This window comes from Rana temporaria, chromosome 9, assembly GCF_905171775.1.
Source record: "Rana temporaria chromosome 9, aRanTem1.1, whole genome shotgun sequence".
In the NCBI taxonomy this organism is placed as follows: Eukaryota; Metazoa; Chordata; class Amphibia; order Anura; family Ranidae; genus Rana; species Rana temporaria.
In genome coordinates this window covers 84,424,532-84,449,334 of record NC_053497.1, presented here as the reverse complement: position 1 = coordinate 84,449,334, position 24,803 = coordinate 84,424,532, and the positions used below count along the sequence as shown (strand labels likewise).

The following is a 24,803-nucleotide window of genomic DNA, read 5'->3' as shown; positions in this document are numbered from 1 at the left end:
ACATGGCCTGGCTTGGTCCCTCCAGACAACTTGCTGAGGTGAGTAGAGGGAATAACCGTGCTTTAACTTCTCCGGCTAGCTGGATGCTATCACCCTGGAAGCAGGTTGGGACTCCTTTCTTCCATTCTAGTAGGGCATAGGTATGGGAGACTTTTTGATCTATTTTCGTGTCTATTACAAACACTTTCTGGTCAGGTGCTAGTGTAGTTACTGCTTGACGGATCTGTTCCTCTGTCCATTTGTCAGCAGGAATGTCCATTACTATACTCAGCCCTAATTGGCCATTTTGTTCTTTGCACCACTCTGCTGCGGTGTTTGGATCCATTGCTGGCTCGTTTGTGCGGTTATCACTTTGCGAGAGGTATCAGAAGAAATCCCGGACGAGCACCCCACGTGTAGCGCTCACCCCCGAAGGAGCCGCTGAATTATCGGGTCTTCTGTCTCACCTCTGTGACACACCACAAACAATGAATCCACAGCACACCAGCACACCTTGTGAAGTTTTATAACAGATTTAATGACTGTGGGATAGAGCAAAAGCCCTTAATGTCTCCCCACTCTAATATAATACAACTAATAACAGAATGAGATAATACGTTTAGATTGAATGCGATGAACAGTAATATATCTATATACTTAGCAGTATCGACCCCACCCTAAACTACTGGCCAGTAGTACTGTCCTAGGCTAGCCAACGTTGGGGCCCTGGATGTATGACAGATGTAGGAAATACACTTGTTGCAATGGCCAAAGGCCGCTCACCACTTCCAATGTCTCTTTGGGGAAGGAGGATGGTTGTCTGCGGAAGCGAGTGTCCCTCTTTCCTCAGACCGACGTCTGTGAAATGGATGCAGTCTTTTAAAGCCTCCGGCAGGACATCTCAGATCGTCTAGGGGCCGTCTGGGGAATCTGGCAATAACCTCCGTCAGCTGTACTCACTCAGTTGGGCAGGCTGGATTACTCCGGTGGCTGGATCGGCCCTGCGACCAGGCCTCAGTTCGATCGCTCAAAACACAGTCTCTCTCTGTTTCAGTAGACGAACATCAGTCTCTCCAAGAACTATTGCATAGAGCCTGTGTCTCAGTGGCAAACACACAGCTCTGACACAAGCTGTCTTAAATCACTCTGTGATGCAGATCTGTGTTCCCTGGTCACTGTTCCAGACTCCCTCTCCTCACTACTTCCTCCTGACTCCCCTCTCTCCTGGAACTTCCTGTCTCAAAGCCTCCTGGGAAATGCAGTTATCCAGCCCCTTGCTGTAGAAATGTATCTCTATGTCTGTTCTGTACTGCAGCCTCCAAATATGTGCTCTCTGGCTCCACCTGCTGCAATATATATATATATATCTACATCCTCTTAAATGGCTGAAAATCACAACAGGGCTACATATGTCTTTCTTGAATTTATTGTATCTGGTAAATGCACCTGTCAGAGTGACCTATCTATAATAATTCACTTGGATTGAAAATTCACTGTTTAATATATTCTGTATAGATAGTCTCACAGTCAAGGCAGGCAGACTTTATGATGATGTTTACACTGTATCAAGTGTAGCAAAATTAAATGCCTTCCATGATAGAATGTTTCCTATCCTGTAATTTGTCTCTGAGTTCCATTACAGTCTTCTGTTTTCTCTTCTAGCTTTACTCACAGCGAAGCCTCCTAAACCATTGTTCCCTGTGGAGAACCAGCCAAGTGTTATAGATGTCCAGCTGGGTAAGTCCCCTTCTGGGAATAATAGATTCATAACTTCCACTCCATTAACAGATGGGAAAAATTGCACGTAGGAAGGGAAGGTTTATTGCCACAGTTATTACATGCAAATCAATTTGCTACTTCCCATTTATAATGCTTGAGTATATTGTAGCAGCCATTTAAGTGTATGGGTTTGCTTAGTGGCAGAGAATGTTAATGTTAATTGGTTAGGCTGCATATTAAATACAGTATATGCAATGTTTGCATCTATGTTTTATGTTGGAAGATTAAAAGGAATTTATTAAATACCAGCTGTACTAACTTATACTTTGGAATTACTGCTAATGTCCTTTCTCCTGAACACTGATGGGGTTGACTGCTATTAGCAAAAACAGCTTTATCAATTTATTTTTCTTGTATATCGTTATGTATGGCCATTTAAATTTTAAACAGATCATTTTGACTAAGTAACAAAAGGCCTGTATCAAATGTGGTAAAAATTGATTATTTTTAGTGGTACTTTAAAGTTGATAATTTCATTTTCATGAATGTATCGTATTTACTTATCACTTGATAGATTTGTTTTTAATAAGATGATGCACCACATTAATCCATCAATAGATAGCTAGGCTGACTAAAACCTCAAGCTTTTAGTAGTTTGTACAACTGGTCCAACTAAGGAAAGATGTATTCTTTGATTTCTGTAGTGCGACACTTGCTTTTTCTCAGCCATAGATACTCAGAAAAACTGACCACAACCCAACTGTCTAGCTTCTTGCACAAGCTATACATATATAACGCCAACCTTTTCCTAATAATATATTTAGAAAATAAATTCATATTGACTTCACTGAGGTCATTACTTGGGTTTCAGAAAAGTTTTGCTGGCATTTAGTGCCATTGGTGACTGTGAAAAGAGGAGGAAAGATTTATTTTTTTCAATGTGCCTTGATTTTTACTTTAAAGTGATATTTAAGACTTTTTTTTTAATTAAAAATATGTCATACTCACCTGCTCTGTGCAGTGGTTTTTCTTCTCTTCTCGAGTCCCTCGCCGGAACTCTTGGCCCCTTCTCCTGGCGGGTGCCCCCACAGTATGCAGCTTGCAGGCTAGTTCCCAAGCCGCAGCTCTGTGTGTCCATTCACACACAGAGCCATGGCTTGGACCTGCCCTCTCTCTTCCTTTATTAACTCTTGTGCTAATGAGGAGGAAGAACCGAGGCTCTCATGCACATCATTGGATTGAGATGGGGCTCAGGTAAGGAGTGGCTAGGGGGGTGCTGCAGAGGTTTTATGCCTTATGCATATAATGCATTAGGCTACTTTACACTGAGACGCTTTACAGGTGCTATAGCGCTAAAAATAGTGCCTGTAAAGCACCTCTCCTGTCACTCCAAAATAGTGCCTGTAAAGCACCTCTCCTGTCACTCCAAAATAGTGCCTGTAAAGCACCTCTCCTGTCACTCCAAAATAGTGCCTGTAAAGCGCCCCTGCCATTAAAATCAATGGACAGTGGCGCTGAAGCTTTGCGAGCGCTTTTAACCCTTTATTCAGCTGCTAGCAGGGGTTAGGAGTTCCCCCGCTAGTGGCCGAAAAGTGCCGCTAAAACTATGGTAAAGCGACGCTAAAAACTAGCAGCGCTTTACAGCAGACACCCCCCCGCCACAGTGTGAGGGTGCTCCTAAGGTAAAAACTTTGAGCCTTTTGAACCACTTTAAGCCTCCCCATACACCATAACTCAAAATAGTCAAGGGTTAAGTATATTTATAGTCCAAATTAAAAATGATTGCTTAAATTCCAGTATGTATTTCAGGCCTAATCATGTTAGTCAGAATGATCTTGAAGTTTTAAAACTTTGTGCAGATGCCCACATATTTGCTTCTTAAGATTCTGTGACAGGTATTCACTATGCCTTGAGAGTAGGTGTTGCTGTGTCACTTTGCACAGAGCCTGTCTTCTGAACTACAGAGCTGCTGAGATAAGGATTTTTGGGTTGCACAGTAAGTACAGGAATCACAGCTTGCATTCAGCAAGATAACACAGGATATATAGTCCTTAGAAATTGACCACAAGCAAAGATATAGCTGTAAGGCTTGCAGGGAATCCCGGAAGTTGTGGACAGAGATGGTTAGCAGACAAGCAGCGCTCACAAAATGAGAATTTTCAAGTAAGCTTCTATTGGATTGTCAACTATACACAAAAATAGAAAGAATATATAAAGCATGATCTCGCGCTTAAATGTGATACCACTTAATACACTGAAATGCCCTTTAAAAGGGAGTAGTTGTGAAACTTCAAAATGATGAAAGGAAAACAAAAACAAAATGCATGTATAAAACGATCAATACATAATGTCCAATAGCTTCAAAATGTTAAGGGAACAGATAGTCTAAGTAAAATGGAATAGTTAGATGGATCTAGGATTTTCCTGTGTAACAGATAGTAATCTGCGTGGAATAAATATGTCCCAATGACTGTATCCAGAATACATGAAATGGTGCTTAATATCCAAAAACTGGTCTCTCAGAACTCTAACCTCATGGTATGTATCAATTCGCCTTAATTGAAAATATATGCAATCTGGCCTTAAGCAAAGTAGTCACCAGACCCTCTCTTCAGATCTCTCCGGCTCTTAGCTGTCAAACTCTGCTGTTCCTACAAGCCGACGATTTCTTCCACTAATCTGTCTCAATATGCTCCAATAATAAGGGCATACAGGTGGGGAAGGGGAGAAGAAGAGGCCTCCAGTAGTGTAGTGTGTTAGGTTAAATAAAACACAATTTTATTGGGCACTTAGAGGGTGGACTCTTACATAAAAATAAATAAAAACAAGCAAACAGTGAAATCATGGCGTTTCCAGTGCTTTCTTACGTGACTTCCGGTTTACGTCAGCCTCTAGCCCTCCCGACGCGTTACGCCACACCTTGTGACTTCTTCAAGGGAACCTGATTGTCAACTATAACTATTGTATGCACTGTTATTACAATGCTGATGTTCTAAAATTAAAGTGTATGCTGTGATCATAGAACCCCCTTTAAAATGGAACTAAAGTGAAACTAAAATAAAAAAAATTGCAAGCAAGCTCTGTATTGTAGAAGAGATTTGCTTTGTCTCTTCTGTAATAAAACAAACGTATCTGCCTGTTCACAATATCCTTATGTATGTACAGGGAGCAGCTCAGTGTAAATTCTCAGCACATCTTGTGCCACAATGAATGAACTTGAGTGTGCATGCATGGAAGGTATGTAATTTCCTGCCAGACAATCAGGATGGCTGAAGAACCAACACCAAGAATAAGTCAAGAAAAAGATATCTGGCTTGGCAAGGGGGGAGAGTGTTTACATAGCTTAGTTCTGCTATAAAGCATTTTTCTTTTTTCTTTTGTTGTCTTATACATTCTATTCAATTTTATTATCTGGTTCTCTTTTTCCAATTTTATTTGTGACTGCAACTTTTTTTGACTATATCTTTAGATTTACTTATCATTTTGAGGTGCAGTCTTTACCAAATAAAACCTACCGATGCATTTTTTTTGTCATATACTCAGTTAAAATTTCACAGAATTTGGGTAGGTTTTTATCTCTGTAGGCCTTGATCAAACCTTTTGCAGCCATTCACAAGGACTTATTGAGTTTCTTATATATTTTTCTTTAAGCTTTACTCTATTATGACTTTATTCTTCCTGTTACTGAAAATGTGGGAATAACAGAAGCTTTGGATGCGGACTGTCTATGCAGTGCATTGGGATTCATTGTAAATCTTTTTAGAAGCAAATGGGTTAGAAGGCTTTTGTTCAAGTGACAGTTTTCATCTGACATTTTACGGAATTTACATTTAAGATTGGAAGAACTTGTCATTTTTGGTGTCTAGAGAGTCCAGTTCACAGCTGAAAAAGTCAGCATTGTACTTGCGAGCTGTAGGCTGTTTGTACAGGGTCTGCTCTAGCAAATTAGCACTTCTACAGGGAGTCCATGCCACAAATTTGCCTGTAGCATCAAACAAGACATGTGCTGGTCAAGGAATAGTATTTCTGTTCTTGAATCTGTTAGGACCAAGCAAAAGGGAGAAAACCAATAGGAAATTATCTAATCCACAAGAGAATTTTATCCACTATAAGATGTAGATAACTATGCAGTTGAAATATATTAGAGCTGTTTTACCTGCAAACGGATATGTGTCTAAACAGTCCATATACAGGTGTGCTAAAAAAAGTTTGTATACCCTGGCAGAAAGTGTGAAATTTTGGATTAATATTGAAAATATGACTGATCATGCCAAAAATCTGTCTTTTATTTAAGGATAGCAATCACATGAAGCCATTTATTATCACATCGTTTTTTGGATCCTTTTAAAATCATAATGATAACAGAAATTGCCCTAAAAAACTAAAAAGGGGTCTGCCTGATCACAATCTTTGGGACAATTTAGGTTTCATGAGGCCACTGAGCCTGAAGCCCCAGTGCATGAGGTTCTGCCGTTTGGCTGCTGTAGGAGGCACTGTCTAGTCCTGCTGCTGGAAGCTTGTCAAACACTGAGAGTCTGGCAGCTGCTGTTGTATGTACATTTAGAGCATTATGTATCCAGGGATGAATTCTGCTAATGAAAGCTGTCTGCATTCTGGGCATTCAACCCTGTGCCCATACTACCACTGATCGCACCGCCCTGCCGCATCTAGCCATAGCAGCTGACAGACTCTCAGAGAGGCATTCGGTAGCGGGGCTGGAAAGTGTGCCTGTGCCCTCAAGCTGGAGCCTCAGTCCTCTGGGCTAAATGCCCAGTGTGCAAAAGATCTTACCCTTCCTGTCAGGATAGGAAGAAAATCTCTGAGCTAGGAACACAGAGAAAAACAAAGACACATAAGTATAAAAGTAAGTGTTAAAACGTCTGATGATGTTTTTATTACTGTACGTGCCTTACTGTACCATGACCACTACCCCCCCCCCTATTTTTTGCATGGGAGTCCCAGGGACAGGTAATGAATGTTTTTAGTGGGATCACAGGCAAACCTGAGAGATATTTAACTCTTCCCCTCTGCCTCTCATGTTGAGGGCATGTAGCCTGGCATTTTCAGAAGGGGGGTTCCCGCTGGCCCCCTCCCCTTTCCTGGCCTGTTGGGCTGCATGCTCGGATAAGGGTCTGTTATGGATTTTTGGGGGACCCCATGACAATTAATTAAAACAAAATTGCTGTTGGGTTTCATTTAAAATCCGTATGAGACCTGAAAGGTCTAGTATGGATTGGGGGACCCCCAGGCAGTTTTTTTTTACTTTTTTTTTAATGCCAGCTGTCTGCAGAGAATCATACTGACAGCTAATGAGTCATTGGTTGTTAAGGATACAGCAGCCGCCCGCTTAACAACTGGCTTTTAACAGTTTAAGGGGAAAAGAAACGCATATTGCATAAATGCATTCAAAAATGCAAAAAACGCACCTGCATAGATTAGTGATATTGTGTTTCAGGAGTTATTTCATTTCCTATATATTTTAAAGCCAAAATAATTATTATAATCTTTTCCAGTTTGCTCAATAAAAATCTTAAAACACCTAGAGGTCTGTTTGTAAATGTTTTCACACAAGATTCACAAAACTTTTACAAATTTTGATTTACACTTAATTGGGAAAATGTATAAATCCTTGAGGATGTGCAAGTCTTGGAGGTTTTTTTTTATAATAGACCCCTAAGTGTTAATGTACACATTTCAGACTTCATTTGACCCCTTTATTACAACACTAAAATCAGATTTATTCATTGTCAATTGAATAATTAAGTAATTCTAGGACATATAGGGTAAACTGCCGCCTTCAGGAGGTTTGGACACTGGCACACACAAAATCAGTTATGCCAACCCTAAATAGCCCCACTGTTATGCCTCAGTTGCCTAGGATGCTTTTTCCTCTGCTCTCTTGATCTCAGTCCTTTGTGGATGTTTTTTCTCTTCAATCAAAATGTTGATTATATTACTTGAGCTGGTCTTTATATAGCAGCTATCTGTATCAGCCAATCCTCAGTGAGGCAGTACCTGGACTCTGCTGCTGGATGAAGGCCTAGGCTTTGCTTATGGTACTTCCTAGACCCTTGTGTACTGTGTAATATGCAGGGTGCTTTACAGGTCCAGAGTTGCGGCACAGTCACAGAAGACTCACTTTTCTGAATATGCCCATGGACATTCTGAAACCTATTTTCATAGGTTTGTCCTTGTCACCAAATTCCATGGCTTCATGACCTGAGCCTGCTATCTGCTCTAGATCTACTATGCCTCTTATCTCCACTTCTGATTTTTTTCCTAATCTGTGCATGATAAATGGAACAATCTGTTCGTAGACATTCAGTATGTTCCTCAGCTACCTCTTTGTTAAAATATAACTCTCATTCTACTGGAACTTCCCCTTTCAATGTGCTTGAGGCCCTTATAATTATATCTGACCCAGACTTAAAACCTTCAGCCTACTCTTTTAGATATTGTATATAACTAGGTCATTGATGAACCCAACAGTCTTTTGCATAATTTGACTTATAATTGCTTTAATAGTGTTATCACATGCCTCACAGCCTGGAATAAATTTAACTTGGAAATGTGGAAGGATACAATACGTTACAATTTACAATACGTTGTAAACTTCAGCGTCAATTTTAGATCTGCTATAGGTATTGGTCTATAGATTCACTATAAATGATTTTTATCAGCTTTGGGGGATCACTGTGATATGTGCCTGGAGAAATAAAGGATGAGGCAGTAGATTAGAGAATAAACTTTTAAGTGCGTTTAGAAGATGGGAAGCCAGTATGTTGAAAAAGACTTGTAGTATTTGGTTGTAAACTCATCAGGGCCTGGTCTTTTTACAGGTTTCATTTTAGAGAAGGCACGTTTCAGTTTAGAGAAGGCACGTTTCAGTTTAGAGAAGGCACGTTTCAGTTCTTCCTTTGTAAATGGGAAAACCCAACTGCATTGCTGAATCTTTTTTTAATTAATCGGTACAGGGTTAGATATGGAGATCTTGGAAGTTTGGAAACTAGGTTATGAAACTAGTTTTTTTTTAACCTGAAACTCTGGAAAATAAGCTTACTAGATGTTCAAAGCAGAGATGTCCTTGGATATGTTTTAACTGAAATTAGTTTGAATAATACAGCAGCTCTGTGTGGAGGATGGGACTCAACACCTGTCTAAATGAGCTCTTTCATCAGAATCCGCAGAGTTCCCTGTTACACTGTAAGGGGGAACTCTGATGAAAGGGGGAAACTATGCAACATGAGCTATGGGAAAACGCTGGAAATTCTGATGTAAGGGTTTCTCTTTACACTAGAGTTTGCAAAGTTCTCCCTTATATCAGTGTCCTCCTTTCCCCCTTACTTTAGCTTTCCCAGTCACACTTCCCTTTTGAATCTTTATTCATAAAATGCATGTAGCCAGTAGGGCACTGTTTAGGTCACTATGGACGGGCTGTAGGGCACAGTAAGTGGGTGGGCTGTAGGGCACTGCAGGCTAGCTTGGGCTCAGGTGGATTGTTGGTCCTTTCTCCTCTTCCCATCTTTAGCTACTAGAACAAGTGCCAAGCACAATGACATCACATGCACCCTCCCATACCCGCCCTGATGCCTAAGTTAGGCCAAGCTCAACTGTCTAATAATCTGCCAGCTCTGGAACTGTACATGCATAGAACAGGGCTGGGGGAAAGCTGCAAAATGTATGGGTGCACTTCTCTTGTCCAAGGACATTTACAGACAGGAGAAAAGCACCTTTTTTTTTTTAAATAAACAAACAAAAAAAAAACATCCAATATTTAAGTGTGAACCACAATAAAGTGCAATGTGATATCAAGAATAATTAATATACGTACATTCCAAAGTGTTAGTAAAATAAATAATAAGCATAAAATATACATTTCATAAAAGTCCAGTAAAAATTGTGCTGTGACAAACATGTGCAGATCCACTGCAAGCGGTTTGCACCAACTTCAGTATATCATCACCAAGACAGAACACACATCATCTGCTTATCAAAAATTTGACTTCTTAAACTTATGAGGTCACATGCACTTGTCCTCTGCTGAATATTTGCATCCACTTTACTCAAAAAGTGACAATATAGGTATAATAGCTTTCTCCCAAGAGCGGCCTTTCACCACTCTGTCTGGTCCGGTACCAATCGCAGGCAACCCCATATATGCAAAGCATGAAGCACACTATAGTGCAAAAGTGTTTAAGAGGTAAAGAAATGTGATAAGCAGATAATGTGTTTGTCTTGGTGATAGTGTGCTGAAGTGGGTGCAAACAGGTTGCAGTGGATCTGCACGTTTATCATAGCACAATTTTATTGGACTTTTATGTATAAAATGAATATGTTATGCATATTATTTAATGTACTAGCACTTTTGAATGTGCATGTACTGTGTGTGTGTATATATATATATATATATATATATATATATATATATATATATATATATATATATATATATATATATATATATATATATATATATTGCTTTTTTTTACATATTTCTCACACCGAAATGATTCAGATCATCAAACAAATTTTAATATTACACAAAGATAAACCAAGTAATCTAAGATGCAGTTTTTAAATTATTATTTCATTTATTAACCACTTCCATACCAGGTACTTACGCACAGGCCCGGACTGGGACAAAAAATAGGCCCGGGCATTTAAGACTGAGCAGCCCATTTTTCCCAGGAACAGGGGGGGGGGGTTTGATTTCGGTAGGCATTCGCGGGGGGTTTCTGGTGTCCTCCACACTGTAATATGCGGGGAAACTGTGATATAATGGGGACAGCACTGTAAAGTGGCACTGTAATGATTACAGGTAGGCCCCTTTATATTACAATGCCCCTGCAATTATTCCCCCTTTTCTCTGTAATCACAGTGCCCCCTTTTACTCTCTGCTCACTGTGCACTTCTCCAGCTCCTCCTGCCCCCGTACATCAGAGTCCGCACAGACCCACCCTTACATCAGAGCCTGCACAGAGCCCCCTTACATCAGAGTCCGTATTGACCCCCCCTTACATCAGAGCCTGCTCAGACCCCCCTTTACATCAGAGTCCACACACCACCCCCCTTACATCAGAGTCCGCACAGACAACCCTTAGAGTCTGCAGAATTTCCACTTACTGTAAGCTGCTAATCCACTGCGGGTTTCCGCATCGCACCCGACTTGCACGGCAGTTCACACTGCCATATGTGAACTGCTGGGGAGTGTCATACTACATTAACGGCGCCTCCATTTCAGCTCGCATATCATACTGCGAACTGACAGTTCGGACATGAACCGGATCACATAGGTGTGAACACCCATGCGATCCGATTCTGGTGCGGACCAAAAAAGTGTCCTGTGCGTGTTTGGTCTGAATGCGGTGCGATTTCAGCCATACTATCTGTATGGCTGAAATCGCAATGCATGGACATTGCATGTGATTTGCATTGCGAATCACATGCGATATTGCACAGCACACTAGTATGAACCGTGCCTTAAGGGGGGATCTCATGTAAAGTGGTGTTCTGAGAAACCTGATTTGGGCCAGGTTCACACTAGTGCGCTATCGCATGTGATTCGCACTGCAGTGCAAATCACATGCAATGTCTTTGCAATGCAATTTCAGCCATACAGATACTATGGCTGATATTGCATCGCATTTGGACCAAACACGCACAGGACACTTTTTTTGGTCCGCACCGGAATCGGCTCGCATGGATGTTCACACCTATGTGATCCGGTTCATGTCCGAACTGTCAGTTTGCAGTGCGATATGCGAGCTGAAATGCGGGCTTCGTTAATGTAGTATGACACTCCGCAATCAAGCAATAATATAAAACAGTCAATAAGTTCCTAGAGAAAGTAAATAGCTCTATGCCTCTCAATGTTTGCCCACAATAAGCCCTATGACTTCCTAGCAGCTACTGAAAGCCTCCCTCCTATTTGTGAGCTCTGCTGTCTTTAATAGTCTGGTTTAGGGGGAAGTACCTGCCCTCCCAAATTAACCCCTTATTAGCCATGTTCCAGGCTGACTCTACAACTGCTATAAGCATCTAATTATTTTTGTGACAGTGCCCCACAGAGACCTATTATGAATGTCATTAATATCAGAATATCAGAATGTGATAGTAAACAGACCCCAATCTAACATGTTGGGAGACATGTCTCATTATCCAACCACTGAACAATTTGTGTGAGCACTAGAGATAAGGATTCACTTTGAGCCAGGTGGGAACTCAGAACCCTGAGCTTAGTGCCAAACCCCAGTGAAGTCTAAAGGGAGAGAAAATACCTGTTCTTCTGGCCTGTTTCAGGATTTTGTTGGAAAAAAACATGGGTAGCTGGGCACTGAACTGAAGCAGATGTACCAATGGAAAGCTAACAAAAAAAATTCTCTCAGCAGAGAGCAGTTTTTTTTCACGTGTCACAAATGGCAACATTACAAAATACACACATTTAAACATGCCTTGGAGGTGTATTAAATTACTAGGAGGCAGGATAGAGGGTGATCTTACTCACCCCAGGAAAGGAGGCACATGCTGTCTGCTTCTCTCACTTCTCCCCGAGTGGGTGGGCGTGGCAGACACAGAAGCAGAGGGGCGGGAGGAGGAGGAGCAGTCCATCTGAGTGGAGACTGGAGAGCAGAGAGCGGAACTGTTCCTGTCGGCTCCGAGGCTGATCTGTGTGAGAGAGACACACAGCTCAGCCCATGTGCCGGAGAAGATACAGGCATCGCCGCCGCACAGCAGGAGGTGAGCGGCGGCCGCAGGCCTGTGTTAGCCCTGTCCAGGCCGCGGTCGCCGCTTACCTCCTGCTGTGCGGCATGGACATCAACAAGCCACAGAGCGGGAGGCCCCGGCCCAAGCCATAGCAGCCCACCGGGCATATGCCCGGTCTGCCCTATGGCCAGTCCGGGCCTGCTTACGCAGCTTCCCGCCCAAGCCAATTTTCAGCTTTCAGCACTGTCGCACTTTGAATGGCAATTGCGCGGTCATGCTACACTGTACCCAAACAAAATTGGCGTCCTTTTTTCCCCACAAATAGAGCTTTCTTTTGGTGGTATTCGATCACCTCTGCGATTTTTTTTTTTTGCGCAACAACTAAAAAAAGGCTGAAAATTTGGAAAAAAAATTACGTTTTTATTTTTTTCTGTTAATTTTTTTGTAAATAAGTTTTCTCTTTCAATTACGGGCACTGATATGGCGGCACTAATGGGCACCGATGAGATGGCACTGATGGACATCGATGAGGTAGTACTGACGGGCACAGATGAGGTGGCACTGATTGGCGGCGCTGGTATGCGACACTGATGGGCACACATAGGCGGCACTGATGGGCACACATAGGCGGCACTGATGGGCACACATAGGCGGCACTGATGGGCACACATAGGCGGCACTGATGGGCACACATAGGCGGCACTGATGGGCACTCATGGGCGGCACTGGGCACTCATAGGCGGCACAGATGGGCACTCATGGGCGGCACTGATGGATACTTATGGGTGGCACAGATGGGCACTGATAGGTGGGCACTGGGCATGGATGGGCACTGTGGGGTGGCACTGATGGACACTGGGGTGGCGCTGATGGACACTGGGGTGGCGCTGATGGACACTGGGGTGGCAGCACTGATTTTAGCCAGGTTGCCAGTCAGTGCCCATTTGTGGGCACTGACTGGCATTTTTTTTTTTTTCTTTATGCTTTTTTTTTTTTAATTTTTCTGTCTTTTTTTTTTTTTTTTTTTCCTGTCATTTTTTTTTTATGCCCACCCTGGTGCTCCAGGGTGGGCATCCCTGGTGGTCCAGTGTGGCGATCCGAGGGGGGGCTGCGCTGATAAACAATCAGCGCTAACCCCCCCTGTCAGGAGAGCCGCCGATCGGCTATCCTCTACTCGCGTCTGTCAGACGCGAGTGAGGAAGAGCCATCGACGGCTCTTCCTGTTTACATCGTGATCAGCCGTGGTTGGACACGGCTGATCACGTGGTAAAGAGTCTCCGCCGGAGGCTCTTTACCGAGATCGGAGATGCAGGGTGTCAGACTGACACCCCGCATCACCGATCGCCGCGATGCGCGCCCCCACGGGCGCGCGCGGCATGAAATCCTGCAGGACGTTCTAGAACGTCCTGTCAGGATTTCATAACCACTTCCCGGACGTAAATCGGCCATAGGCCGGGCGGGAAGTGGTTAAGGAAAAAGAGCTGTTCTAATCTGCCTGGCCCTATGTGAAAGAGTAATTGCCCCCTCCCTTGCTGAATCATGAATGAACTTGAACTTTGGAAAGCTGAGTTAAATTGCGCTTACCACACCAAGGCCTGATTACTGCCAGACCTATTGAATCACTAAGTCAATTGTACTTTTTGGAAGGTGTGCTTCCCCTCCTCTTCTCCTGCTGCCCAGGCTGTCTTATGCCGACACCAGCCCTAAGTGTCAGCAGTCCCAACAGACTCAGATTAGTAGGTCCTGTGATTATATTTTTTGTAAATGCCTCTAAATAAGGTTAAGCAGTATAAATAGGAATTCAGGGAGCCCACATTGGCTATGGCAGGTAAGCATGAATAAAGAGGAACTGCAGTCTGCTCACATCATTTGTAATAAAAACATCTTTGCCATTCTGAAGCTTCCTTCCAACCACTTTGCATATTATTTTATATATACTGTGATTCTGTGCTTGCCAAATATACTGAAGAAATCTCCCTCCTCTAAGTCTGGCTGCAGCCATTTTAACTGTGGGAAGCTGAAGCTGCTGCCTGTTCACTTCCTGGATTTACATAGAGACACACCTCTAGCTCTGCAGCCCTGCAGATTTCATTGGCCTCTTATGACTCATCCCCCCTCCCTTCCTGGCAAACTCTCAGAAGAGTGAGCGAGAGAACTGCGCATGATGTCATAAGCCTAGGCTAATGACCAGACAAGAAACAGGAAGTGGGCTGTATAAGGTATTTACTGGCAGAAAAAAAGTTATCCAAAGTTAAAACAACAAGGGCAGAGGATTAATAGATGAAAAGTTGAAAACATTACTGAAGGTGCGCTTAAATTCTGAAATGAACTATATCACTGAATATTGACAAATAAGAGCTGTAGCACATGTAGCACATGTAACACAATTGATTAAGCATAACATTACAAAATGTTCACAAGTCTCTGTTATCTGTAGAAACAAGTAAAAGCAGTGGTGTGATATGGTAAAGTTGCGGGATGATTAAAGGAAATTTAAAGCCTAAACTTTTTTTTTTTAACCTAGAATAGGTAAATGTCGATTTTCTTTTTCTTTTTTGCCTTTGTTGTATTATTAGACAAATTAACCTACATTGCATGTCCTGTACACTCAACAAGAAGTGAGAGGATATCTTTCCACTGTGAATGACATACCTTTGCAGACAGGTGCTATGGGAACAAATGTCCCCACTGGAAGATTACCCTCTGTTTCTGTTATGGTGGCAACTCAAAATTTTAGATTTAGTCTTAAGCCCCATACACACGATCTGACTTTTTGACAACAAACTTCAAAATTACCAGGTTTTCCAAAAAATTTGACCGTGTGTACGCTCCATCGGACAAACTTTTTCGATTTTCATCGGACGAAAGTTCGCTCTACAAACGGACAAAATTTTCGACAAAAAAAGTCCTACGATGCAAAGTGCTATCGGGTGGACAGAAATCCATCGGACTTTAGTCCAAAGTACAAACACGCATGCCCAGAACCAATGTTAAAATCAACCAACAATAGCAGAAGTTGACCAAAGGGTGGCGGAAAAGAGCAGAAAAATCATGTGATTTTGGAAAAAAATCACAGAAAAAGTCCTGCCGTGTGTATGCTATGGGTGTTCCCGGCCGTGTGTATGAGGCTTTACTTTCATTACATTGGGGATCAGGACAATTAGAGAGCGTAAATCAACCTAACTGGGGTTCAGGCCAACATAATGTCTGAGACACGGTACATAGACAAAAAGCAAGCACCACACTCGAAATATGTGGATGGGGGATATCCTTACAATATTACCTAATGTACTTTGGAGAGGGTTGAACATCTTAATTTAATAGGAAGAGAAGTTCCTTAAAAAAAATCCTGTGGTTTAGCACATACTGTACTATATATCTACTTTTGAACTTCCCATTTAAGTGAGAATGATAATTACTGGGGATTTATTTGGAATAACATGAAGCCATGAAAAGTTTTACAGAACTATTTTATCTAATAGAGCCATGGCTCCTCCAGATATCAAATGAAATGATATATCTGCTTTACTGTGATTTTTGTGAATGTAATAATGGAGAGGGCAGGTAATGCCTGAGGGACCTCTTGAGAGAACATATTTTTAAGATTATTGACTTTATCAGTTAATTGATCCCAAAAATGTGTGTGTATTTATATACACACATACTCTTTGAATCAATAAAATGTGTTGCCATTTACAATGCTCTGCCCTTTTATTTGATGTCTCTGTTCAATCCCATTCTCACTATAGCTAGGGCTTTGCCAGCTGGGAAATATTTTCAGACATACAGCATACCATTTTGTACTCATGAGAAATTCATGAAGAGGCATCAGGTGCATCAAGATATATCAAGGAACATTGTTGATCTCAGTCCACTGAGATTTTTAAGAATCTGGCAATTTGTCAAAAAATCTAAGAAGCTGTAAGTTTACGTATGAGTTTCAAACACATGAAGGCAATATCTTTCTTTTATAAAGAAAAAGACTTCAGTGCAGTATAAGGCAGTGTGTCTGAGTTTAAATACAGATTTCAGAATTCCGTAAACCTGGTTGTCATCGTGCCTCTTCTTTTAATGTCAAAGTTGGCTACATCAATCATTTCTATTGTGCACTGTCATTTGACATTTCACCCAAAAGCTGATGTGAGTCATCTCATTGGTAAAGACATTCTGGGGCCCTGAAGAAAACTCTCCCAGGAAAAATATGCCCCAAACACATTACAGCTGAGAATTGTTCTGCTCTGATAATGTCTACAATTTGTCAAAGGTCGAAACAACGACTGACTTCAATTATATTTGGTGAAGGCATTTACTTTGCTGTTTTAGATACTGTGTCTAGCGTTAAAGGCAAAAAATATTGCCTTAGAATATAGACAGTACTTGTGAAATTCCAAGTTATATTTCTGTGTACATTTCCTATTTAAAATTACATTATAAAGTAATGATTTAAAAAAATCTGAATCAAATGTGGTTTTCATGGCCTCTCAAGTTGTAATATATGTAGGAATACAAAGTTAGTTAAAAGAATAAACACAGATTGTCATTTGGCAAAATAACTGTGAAGCTTACTTATACAAAAGAGTGTATAGACAAACATAACGCAGTTGTGTACAGAAAAGAGATGAAACTAACCATGACTGAATTATGTCCAATCCATCCAATAACAGAAATATCACTTTTTATGTAAGGACCTTGCATTATTCTGTTTTGCTAAGGTCTTTATCTGCAATAAGTAGTTAGGGTGTAAGCAGACAAAGTGTTCCTTTACATCTGAGTGTGCTCAAGTTCTTTACTGTATTTGTCAACTGCTGTTGAGCATGCTCCAGCAGTCTATACCGAAATTAATAACAATCTTGCATAATGACATTTTATGACTCCTCCCAAATACTTTAGTCTTGAGAACACACCTGCAGCTACCCCCCCCCCCCCCCACTTAAGAGAAGTGGTGAATGGCTAGCTGAGGGAGATTCAATGCAAAAACCTGCTCAGCTGTCTTGTCTTGCCACCAAGATACTACTAGAAACTTGGTTCTAAAGGAGCTAGAGTTTAGCATGTTTGCTACTAGACAGAATTGTAGTCTTGATTATAAATTGTTCATTAGGTGATGTATTCTAAATCACTGGTATTCAGGTTATTTTTTTATTAACATCCTATTAACACCCTAGAAAGATACAACCCTAAGGAGGATATGCTTAGAGATTGAAACCAAGTAGATTGACATGCAGTTTGGCCTATTATGCCTTCTGCAGGTCATTTGCTGTGACCTTAAGATAGATAGTGTGACAGAACCCACTGTCAATGTGTTTTTTGGAAGGGACTGTGGGCTGGCCTCCCACCCACATATTATGGCCCAGAAGAGACTGGAGACCTGGGGACAAGCTGGAATTGAGATAATGTAATGTAATGCTACATCCCTTCTCCCCCACCCCACCCCCCTCTTGTTGCTGTGTCTAATTGTGTTGGTAAATGGCACATAGACAAATGGTCTGGACTGGAGACATCTCTCCGCAGGGGATGTGTATTGAGAGGCTGCCTGCTTACATAATCCCTTTATGTTTATCTGTAGTTTCTGTTTCAATGTACAAGTGTTTAGTTCCCATTGGTTGTTCCTTGTCCCCTACCCCCTCCCCTCTATGACAAAGCTAAGGGGAGTGTCCCTAACTGTGTGTAAAAGTGTATGTCTTGTATTTAATTAACAGTTTATGCTCTGCATGTTTAACCCTCAACACCTGTGTGGACTGTCTCGTGATTGAGGGGTTAAGGGCTGGTTATGGTGAATCTGAAGGCTGTGGGTGCGTTTGGAGGACAGGAGACACAGGTCTGGTGGATGTGCCCACCTGGGATATGCGAGATCCATCACAGATAGTATTACAGGTGCACACAATTGTACTTGTTTTGCATCCTTCCAATAAGCATGTTTCTTTATATTGCCTTCAGCAAATGCATTTTCCAGTACATAGTAAATATTTTGCTAGATACATTATTTTTAAATCATCTAATGGCAGCTTTTTTCTTTGTTGGAAGCCCTAAATTCCAATCTATAGTAGTCTACAAAACAGTTGTACTGAGGCTAACTTCTGTTGTTTTAGTCTCTGTCCAATTTATTTGCTATCTCTGTCCCCCTTGGGGAGATTTCCAATCATTTTATTTTACGGTGACAGGGTGTCCTGGGATAAGAAATTATGGGAAAGAATGAAAAATCGTACTTAGATTATAAAGCATAGAGTTATTGTATCAAAGCTAAGGCTGGCCCTCTCTTTTGGGATGGCTCAAAGGTGGTGTATACAATACTATGCAAGTTAAAGGAGAAACTAAATCGATAAGTCTCTGTATGTATACTGTTGTTTTCATCTATCTATTTAAGAGGGTGAACCCTCTTAAATAGATAGATGAAAACAACAGTATACATACAGAGACATATCAATTTAGTTTCTCCTTTAACTTGCATAGTATTGTATACACCATTTGAGGTGTAGTGTGTTGAGAAAACAAATAAGGATATTAACTTTTTTCATATCTAGGGGCTGTTTTTCACATTTCTTAAAGGGGTGTTCCAGCCTTTTTTTAAGTTTATTAAAAGTCAGCAGCTACAAAACGTGTAGCTGTTGGCTTTTAATAAACAGACACTCACCTGCTCCACGGTTCAAGCGACGTGCAGGCTGGGGCTCCGCTCCTCGCCCCCCCTCGCCGGCCGGCATCTTCATTCCTAGTGTGGGCACCCGGCAGTGACAGCTTTCGGCTTCATGGCCGGGCAGCCACTGCGCATGCGTGAGCGGCGTGGCGCTGTCCGATTGGACAGGCGCTCGACGACATGGTGGGGTTGCAATAAGGCGATTATGCTAATCACCTTACCAGCCCTTTGGCGAAAGGAGGAAGTGGGACAGGAAGTCCCACTCCTCCTGACCCCCCCCACTACCCCCCAAAAAAATTACACGCCAAATGTGGCATGTAAGTGGGGAAGAAGTGGATTAAGCGGAAGTTCCATTTTTAGGTGGAACTCCGCTTTAAAGTAGTAAGAACTGTGTTAGGATTTTTTTAACCTGTAAATGTCTTTCATTAACCACTTAAGCCCCGGACCAATATGCTGGCTAAAGACCCAAGGTGTTTTTACAGTTCGGGACTGCGTCGCTTTAACAGACAATTGCGCGGTCGTGCGACGTGGCTCCCAAACATAATTGGCGTCCTTTTTTCCCCACAAATAGAGCTTTCTTTTGGTGGTATTTGATCACATCTGCGGTTTTTAGTTTTTGCGCTATAAACAAAAATAGAGCGACAATTTTGAAAAAAATTCAATATTTTTTACTTTTTGCTATAATAAATATCCCCCAAAAACATATATAAATTTTTTTTTTCCTCAGTTTAGGCCGAAACGTATTCTTCTACCTATTTTTGGTAAAAAAAATCGCAATAATCGTTTATCGGTTGGTTTGCGCAAAATTTATAGCGTTTACAAAATAGGGGATAGTTTTATTGCATTTTTTTTTTTTTTACTACTAATGGCGGCGATCAGCGATTTTTTTCGTGACTGCGACATTATGGCGGACACTTCGGACAATTTTGACACATTTTTTGGACCATTGTCATTTTCACAGCAAAAAATGCATTTAAATTGCATTCTTTATTGTGAAAATGACAGTTGCAGTTTGGGAGTTAACCACAGGGGGCGCTGTAGGAGTTAGTGTTCACTGTGTGAGTGTTTACAACTGTAGGGGGGTGTGGCTGTAGGTGTGACATCATCGATTGTGTCTCCCCTATAAAGGGGATGACACGATCGATACGCCGCCACAGTGAAGCACGGGGAAGCCGTGTTTACACACGGCTCTCCCCGTTCTTCAGCTCCGGGGACCGATCGCCGCACTCGAGCGGCGATCGGGTCCGCGGGACCCGCGGTCCCGGAGCTTCGGATCGCGGGAGCGCGCCCGCGACCGGGTACAAGTACAGGACGTATATATACGTGCTTGTGCCCAGCCGTGCCATTCTGCCGACGTATATGTGCAGGAGGCGGTCCTTAAGTGGTTAAGAAAATAGTGTTTTGTTTATGTAGACAAAACATAGAATTTTGCTAAATATGACTAATAATAACACAAAAAGGAATTCAAAATGATCTACATATAAGTTCTTTTGATTTGTATGTTGTCTTGTTTCCCCATTATGACTATATACTGCATAAATGTAAAAAGGGTTTTGGTTATGAAACAAACAGAACACACCTCTAAATAGTCATTAATAGGAATGTTTGTGGAACAATACAAAATTATATTATAAAAATAATACTGTTTTAAGTAGATCTGATAATTTAATATGAAAATTCATTTTCCTTTTTGAGAATAAAAGCCTATTAAGCATAGTAAGTTTATAGTCTCACCTAACAAACTTGCTTGTAAATACTGGATACAAAGATTTCTTAATTATATTGAGTGCACCCAGTTAAGGTTATTTGATTTTCCTGCACCACCTTTAGAATGAAATCAATTATCTCTTGATTGAATGTATACAGCCCGATTCAGTGTTTAATTTAAGGCTGTGTGAATACATAATTGCTGCTCTTTTTTACTTTTCTGCACACGTTCGCACCTCAAATCTTTTCTACTGCTGCCAACACAAGTCTCGACTTCTTCTGATATATTATGACCTGTATTTGGATTTAAACAGCAGCAAATTGGAAGATAGTTCAAGGGAGCATTTGGAAGATAAGAGAAATAATTGCATTGTTTAAAGTATATATTTTTAGTATAGCTTGCAAAATTATACAGTTACTTACATGTACTACCAAGGGGAAATTATATAGCATTTGATTTCATGTAAATATCCCAGTGGCAGTGCAAGGTGAACAATCAGTCAGTGAACTGAAAACATTCCACGTCTAAAATAAATACATTTAAAAGAGCAAGCTTGTATATGAATGTTGATATCTTAGTAGAAATTTTATCATACATTGTGCTCCCTATCAAAGAGACAAAGGGCAGTTTTCAGTGAGTGTGTTTGAGAATAGCATTACAAAGTGGTAGCAAAAGGAGTTGCCAGATTACCAGGCAAAGGCTAGTGGATGGTACAGGTGCATTACAAGGGTGCCCAGGTAGGTAACCCGAGGCATAAGTTCTCTACATCTAATTTTCATGTACAATTAAACTTAAAAAATAAAGGCTTCTCTTACATCTAGGTCTCGGGGCCCTTGATAGTGTAAACAGGAGGCAGATCACTACAAATTGGCACAAGTGCCTGTAAGTCTTTCTAGCAGCAGGGCAGGTGTCAATGCTGGGCACGGGAAGTTATCAGAAGGCTCCAGTAAGCATACAAGCAGGTAGGCAGCAGACTGAGGCAGGCTGATACTACAAGTGCACGTGAGCGCTGGCACATTAGCAAGTGCCCAATTTCTGCGAGCATGAACAAGAACATGTATTAACTTGAAGTTCATACAGAGGCGTCATTTTGTCTATTGGCATGCCCTTCCTTTACAGCAATATATTACAACTTGCAGTCTATAGACATGGAAGCTGCATTAGTTTTCTTTTTTTTTATTCCAACCTAAGAGCATTCTCAGCAAATACAGAAAATAGCTGTTGATCTTGCCAGCAATGCTGTGTCCAATTGCCCTCCCCCCCCCCCCCCCCAATGTCCCTGTAATGGAAATAAAGATATATGTTTGTAGTCCATATCAGGAGAACAGCCTAGTATGACAGCCATGGTTTCCTCCATACAGTAGATGCAGTGGAGGAGTGATGTAGCTAGCCCCCTGTCAGGGCTTCACGATTAAGAATGCTTATCTGATTCCGTTGATTACAGAGTTATTTGATCGCCCCAAGGGAGCAATGGTTTTCACAAAGCTTAATTTGAGAGGGGCGTACAATCTCGTGAGGATTAAGGAGGGCGACGAGTGGAAAACTGCATTTAATACCAGAACAGGACATTATGAGTACCTCGTAATGCCATTTGGCCTTTTTAGCGCTCTGGCAGTTTTCCAGGAATTTTTTAACTATGTCCTCCATGATTTGTTGCAGTTATGTATGCTGGTTTATTTCGACAATATCCTCTTATTTTCCAGGTCCGTGGACAGCCACCACACAGATGTCTGTTGTGTGCTTCAGAAACTAAGAAAGAACAACCTCTATTGTAAACTGGAGAAGTGCGAATTCCATCATGAACAGGTTGAATTCCTGGATTATGTAATTTCCACTACTGTTTTTTTAATGGACCCAGGACCACAGTGGTTCCGACCTGTGGGTTTACGTCCTGTGCAGCATTTATTTTGGCTTTGCCAACTATTAGCGGACGTTTATTTGTAACTTCTCTTCTGTGGTCAAGCCCCTGACTGATATGACCAGAAAGTTGCTCTTCAGAGTCCATTAAGGCCTTTGAGAGTCTCAAGGCTGCCTTTGTTTCTGCTCCTGTGTTGGCACATCCTGATCCTACGTTGGCATTTATCCTTGAGGTTGATGCTTCTAAAACTGGGGTTGGCACCCTTCTGTCTCAACGCCCTACCTCTGGGAGTGCTATGTATCCTTGTTGCTACTTTTCCAAGAAATTGTCACCTGCGGAGTGCAATTACAAGATTGGAAACAGAGAGCTGTTGGCGATCATTTTAGACCTGAAAGAATGGAGACATCTCCTCGAAGGTACCACTGTGCCGGTTCTCATTCTTACTGACCATAATAATCTCACATTCTTGTCTGAGGCTAAATGCCTGTCTTCCAGATGGGCGCTTTTCTTATCAAGTTTCAATTACATTGTCTCATGCCTACCGGTACTAAGAATGTAAGTGCTGATGCTTTGTCACAACAATTTTCCTCCACTTCCAAGATGGAGTCAGTTCCGGTTCCTGTGATTCCTCCTGATTGTATTCTGGCTATGGGTTGCACCAGTCTTACTTCTCCTTTTAGTGACAACATTTTTGCCGCTCAGGTCAATGCTCCTCCTGAGAAACCTTGTGACCGTTGCTTTGTCCAGACTTACGTACTGCTATGCTCCAGACTTACCATTCTTCCAAGGCTCCTGGGAAGAATCAACACTTTTAGGCCATTTCCCAACAATTTTGGTGTCCTAGTCTACGTGCTGATAAAACCGCCTTCGTAGCGGCCTGTTTCGTGTGTGCTCAGAGTATGACTCCACGACACCTTCCAGTGGGTCTCCTACAACCCATACCTAGTGGAGAGAGGCCCTGAATCCACCTGTCTATAGATTTCATTGTGGAGTTACCCAACTCCCAGGCCAACACAGTTATTCTTATGGTGGATGACCGGTTCCCGAAAATGTCTCGTATTCCACTTAAGAAGTTGCCCACTTCTAAGGAACTGGCTTCCATTTTTACTCGGGAGACCTTTCACTTACATGGGCTACCCAAGTTGATCGTCTCGGACAGGTGTAGTCAGTTTGTGTCCCGGTGCTGGCAGGCCTTTTGTGCACAGTTAGGAATTAATTTTTCTTTCTCCTCTGCGTATCACCCTCAGTCTAATGGGGCCGCAGAACGAGCCAATCAGTCTTTGAAACAGTTCCTACATAGCAATGTTTCTGATCATCGTAACAACTGGTCAGACCTCTTACCATGAGCGGAGTTTTCTCACAATAGTGCCTTGAATTCTACTTTCCTATTGTCCCCATTTATGGCTAACTATGGTTTTCAACCTTCCATGTCGTCTGACTCATTTGTTCCGCAGAGTATTCCTGCATTAGAGGAGCATCTCTGTGGTCTTTGCTCCACTTTGGCACAAGTCCAGGAGGCTTTGCGACATGCTAATGATAGGTAAAGACTCCATGCTGACCACAGACGCCTGCCTGCGCCTTCCTACCAGGCTAGGTACAGGTTCTGGCTGTTATCTCGCAACCTCCAACTTTGTGCTCCCTCTTTAAAGTTCGTACCTCGGTTTATTGGGCCCTTCCATATTCTCCTTTGGATTAACCCAGTGGCTTACGCGTTAGACCTTCCTTCTAGTATGCGTATCTCAAATGTATTTCATGTCTTCTTATTAAAACCTTTGGTCTGCAAAAAATGTACGACCTTGGTGCCATGTTTTCACCATGTACAGGTTGAGAACAATGAGGAGTATGAAGTACAGTATATTGTTGACTCCGGTGGGCGCAAACCGTACCTGGTGCATTGGAAAGGGTACGGTCCGGAGGAATGCTCTTGGGTCTCATCCTCCGACGTACATGCCTCTGTCCTCCTCTGTGTTTTTCATAGACATTTTCCCCTCAAGCCTGGTGGTCCTCCAAGGGGGAGGGTCGTTGAGGAGGGGGTACTGTCTGGGCTGGGCTCAGCCCTTCCTTCTCTAAGCTGACCACTCAGCTGTTGGCTAATTGCCAGCTCCTATCTCTCTTCAGTGATTCACCTGTTGATGATATCCTGCTCGTCAGTCCTGCTTATGTAAGCTGTCCAGCCCAGATGATATTCGCCTTGGTCGACATCACAG

General features: G+C 42.0%; 1 protein-coding gene across 1 annotated transcript in view; it reads left to right on the top strand.

Annotated features, from left to right (window-relative positions):
- The window catches only part of IL1RAPL2 (interleukin 1 receptor accessory protein like 2), a 935,719-nt gene that overhangs the window by 695,946 nt on the left and 214,970 nt on the right, over nucleotides 1-24,803 (top strand). Inside the window, exon 6 of the mRNA XM_040323825.1 lies at nucleotides 1,642-1,716. Within this exon, the coding sequence (XP_040179759.1) occupies nucleotides 1,642-1,716 (75 nt within the window). The remainder of the gene's footprint in view (nucleotides 1-1,641; nucleotides 1,717-24,803) is intronic.